The sequence below is a fragment of the Diplotaxodon limnothrissa genome, linkage group LG6 (genome assembly GCF_057381915.1).
Source record: "Diplotaxodon limnothrissa isolate DT_005_m linkage group LG6, D_limnothrissa_male_GT1.1, whole genome shotgun sequence".
NCBI classification, from domain to species: Eukaryota; Metazoa; Chordata; class Actinopteri; order Cichliformes; family Cichlidae; genus Diplotaxodon; species Diplotaxodon limnothrissa.
Window position 1 is genome coordinate 24,113,546 of NC_140601.1, and position 4,031 is coordinate 24,117,576.

Consider the following 4,031-nt stretch of genomic DNA (forward strand, 5'->3'; position numbering starts at 1 on the left):
AGTCACTTAAATTGACTTTCTTGCCCATTCTTATGCTCAGTTTGAACTTCAGCAGGTAATCCTGACCAGTTGCTCCAGTGTGATTGGCTGATTGGATATTTGTATTAACAAGCAGTTCCAAAAGTATACCTAATCAAGTAGCCAGTGAGTATAGACTGGAAATGAGTAATACAGAAAGTCACCTTTACTTTTTTGTTTAGGCCTTAAAACACAAATAAAAGTGGGAAAACAGCAAATTCTGGTTTACAGGCTTATGTGTGTGTGGTTTTAGAAACAAACTGCAGTTGAAAAACATATTTCTTGTTGGTTCCATTAAGGCTTGGTGGCTCTTTCAGGTCACAACAGACGCGTTCATATTTAACACCAACAAGGTCCTGTGAAATTAAAATGAACAGATGAAAATATGCAGAAAGTTCATCCAGAGCAGACGAGACTGCGTGCCTCTGCTCTTGTGGTGGCCATTTCTGCATCAGCCTTACTGCAAAGAATCACATCTTGTGTTTTCAGGAGTTGTCACCATAAAAGCTTCTGTGTTCTTGCTGGTCAGGACATCTTTCACAGGAACAACCACTACAAATAATTCATGATTGTTTCTTTCAGGGGAAAGAGGGAGGGGTGGCTGGGTTAGGTGGGGGTGTGCGGGGGTAACAGAGTGCACCGTGCATCCACCAAGATGCACAGCTGACGGGTGCTAATGTGAGTTACTTACATAATCCCATTTCTAGAGAGTCACAAAAATCCTGACCTCTGGTAAATCTCTCTCCACACTGGGGGAAGAGAGAGAGGAAAGCCAGCTATTTGCCTTTTGAATGGCCACTCTGCAAAACCTCTGTCCTACTGAGTAAATTTTTCTGTTAATCCACCCATCCATGTAAAACATCTACTCCGATCTGAAAGCTGGAGGTGAGGGTGAGAAGGATGCACCTCCCTCTGCCTGATTCAAGCATGTATTCACCTACGGGTGTCCCCTTTACTTCCAAAGTACAACTATATATATTTTCTTCATAAAAGGGTCATATTTTCTCCCTTTTTCTTCTCCACCTAATTCAGCCTGCTATTTTTATAAACTTTTCAACAGCCCCCCTTCAAATTTTGATTCAGAATATTTTAACCTAAAGATTTTGTTGGGCACTGATCAGCAAAGATAAAGCTTATGTCTACACACAGGTAGAAACAGCTGCACCACCCACAGTTATCCAAACACACTCCCTAATCCCAGGATGGGAAAAAGACTTTAGAAGACATCCAGATGTAGTGTAGCAGTAAGGTGGGTTATTTTGTGGGTCCTCGAGATCTCCCTGGTGGGAAAAATTCAGTGCTTCACTTTTCCTGTCCCTCTACATCCGGGGTTTAGTCTGTTCTCCTTGTGTTTGCCTTACCCCTCGACCCCTGAAATGATCCCGCTCAGATGGGAATGTGCGTCAGCTTGTCTCTGTCGCTCCTGTCCTCAGTGTCCGTCACTTGTTCTGACCTCGTCCCTCTGTGATAAAACACAGTCACCGTAGTGTTCCCGCTGTCCTCACTTCCCCTCGTGTTTGTCGCGCAGGAGACGTCCAGCCTCACCTTCGTCGGGCTTTCTCGCTTGGAGTTTCCCGCCTGGTTACTCGCCATTACCGTCTCCACCGCGGCACTCACCGCGGCCAAAAATCCGCGTCCCCGGCAGCGCAACAGGCGCAGGAAAGCGTCTCTGAAGTCCGCGTTGAACGCATATATGACCGGGTTTAGAGACGAATTGCTCCAGCCGATCCACACAAAGACATCAAAAGTTTTTTCGCTAACGCAGTAAGGGCCGCGTTGGGCCGCCGGAGCAGCTGGTCCGGGACAGAAAGGCAGAGCGCAGTTGAGGATAAAGAAAGGCAGCCAGCAGCAGACGAACACGCCCATTATGATGCTCAGAGTTTTGAGCACTTTTGTCTCTTTTCTGATGGAGACTTTGAGCTCGCAGTGTGACTGATTAGAGGGCTGGCAGTCCGGATGTAGACTGATGTGAGACTGAGACGAGCGGGTGCTCATTTCTGTGCACAGGTGTGAAATCAGTTCAGGAACGTCCGAGCGGCAACTCTGCGCGTGCTCAGCAGCCCGCTCCAAGGAGGATATCATGCGTATCTGCATTTGGGCTATCCGGTAGATGCGTGTGTATGTCACAATCATGATCGCGACCGGGATGTAGAAGCTGATGAGGGAGGAGGAGATGGCATATGTGCGGCTGAGGCTTGAGTCACAGCTGTCAATACTACTACCGTAGTGCGCCGGATTCTCCCCGGTTGGGTCACCGATCTCCGCCCGGTGCCAGTTTAGCTGTACAGGAACGAAGGAGATGACCACAGACACTGTCCAGGTCACACCGATGATGACGGATGCAACCCTCCTATTCATACTCCTCTCATAGCGAAACGGGTTGGAGATGGCCCAGTATCGGTCCACACTAATGACGCACAGGTTTAGGATGGAGGCCGTTGAACACATGATGTCGCAGGCCAGCCAGGTTTTACAGAAGCCCCCGAACGGCCAGAAACCGGCCACTTCGGCCACCGCTTTCCACGGCATCACCAGCACGGCCACCAGGAGGTCCGACAGAGCCAACGACACGATGAAGACGTTGGTTACTTTTGCGCGCAGGTGCCGATAGCGATAAACGGCCGCGCACACCGTGAAGTTACCTAAAAGTGTCCAAATGATGAGCAGCGCCAGAACACAGCCCGTCAAGACGCGGTGCGCCGGTAACCCTTCCCGGCTCCTAGCTCCTACCAGCGCCAAGCCGGTTGTATTATTCATCGCCTCGTCCTGCGCTCGGCCACATGTCGAAGTTAAAGTGCGAGAATCCTCGCCACTAACAAAACAAGAGTCTTAATGGTAACCCACAGTGGCGACTGAGTGTCCTGCTCCACTCGGGCTGATCTCAGCTTCTGCTCTGAGCGCACAGCAGACTGACTGGGGACCTGATGCACCACCAGCTATGCTCACTGCTGACAGCACAGCTCCCAGACGCGCAGAGCTGAGAGAAGTTTGCCACCTGAGAAAAGCAGAAATCATGTCGAGCCATTTTTAATTTTCTCTGTGAACAGTTTCATTCTGCATTACTGTTTGAGATTAATCCCTTCCCGGTCTCTCACTCTCGCTCTCTCTCTCTCTCTCTTATTTTCCTAATCTCAGGACTCTTACCATCAGTGGAGACGTTGCTGTAACTAAATGAAAGCAGGATGATTCAACACAAACACACAAAAGACTTTCCTTTACAGATGTTCCCATTAATTTAGGCCAGTTTTTCAGTTCATAGAGATTACAGCCAGAAATGCTGAAACTAAAATCCCCCCATAGCGTTTTATTATTACAATTTTTTTGTTTCATGCATTTGAATCAGGATATTCGTTTTGGTTTTCTTTGTTTTTTCTTTCCTCACAGACACATTCAGTGTCTCTAATCTTTATTTATAACAGTGTCTTGAATATTTATGTATGACAGGAATACATGGCTTTTTGGTTTATTATCTAAATATAGTTGTCAAGATATTCTATGTGGCAGGCAGAGTGTGGACCCAAATGCAGGACACAGAAACAGTCCTTAACTCCAAAAAGTTGTATTGCTTTGTATTTTAGTATTCTCACAAAAACCAAAAATACAAAAGCCAAGACAGTGCTGGAATCAAAAATGCAGAAAACTCAGAAGCTAAGGAAAAACTAAGGGAAAACACAAAATACAGGAGCACACTACTAGAGAGGAGCCTCAGAAAATAAATACACAAGAGGTGGGAGCACAGCTGGAACTAAAGTTAAACTAAACCCTTAACTAAACTTAACTAAAACCTAAAAAATGACACAAAAGTTACTAAAACAAAACTAACTAACTAAAACAGGAGACAGCTAAGACAGAGCCAGAGACTTAACAAGGTACGGGAAACACACAGCAGGCAGAATAAACTGAAACGGAATATAAGAAAACTATAGCCAAGTATTAAAAATATAGCCTGAGGATGTAAACAAACATAATATCTGCAATCCATTAATTAAAAAAGAGTCCATAACACACAACGT

The 4,031-nt window shown here is 46.1% G+C and overlaps 1 protein-coding gene across 1 annotated transcript; it reads right to left on the reverse strand.

Moving 5' to 3' along the window:
- Window positions 1–1,378: 1,378 nt before the first annotated feature.
- LOC146630594 (D(1) dopamine receptor-like) lies at window positions 1,379–2,775 on the reverse strand. Its single transcript, XM_085355970.1, has one exon. It carries the CDS (start codon window positions 2,773–2,775, stop codon window positions 1,405–1,407), a length of 1,371 nt encoding a protein of 456 aa, XP_085212096.1. The 3' UTR covers window positions 1,379–1,404.
- Window positions 2,776–4,031: the final 1,256 nt, after the last annotated feature.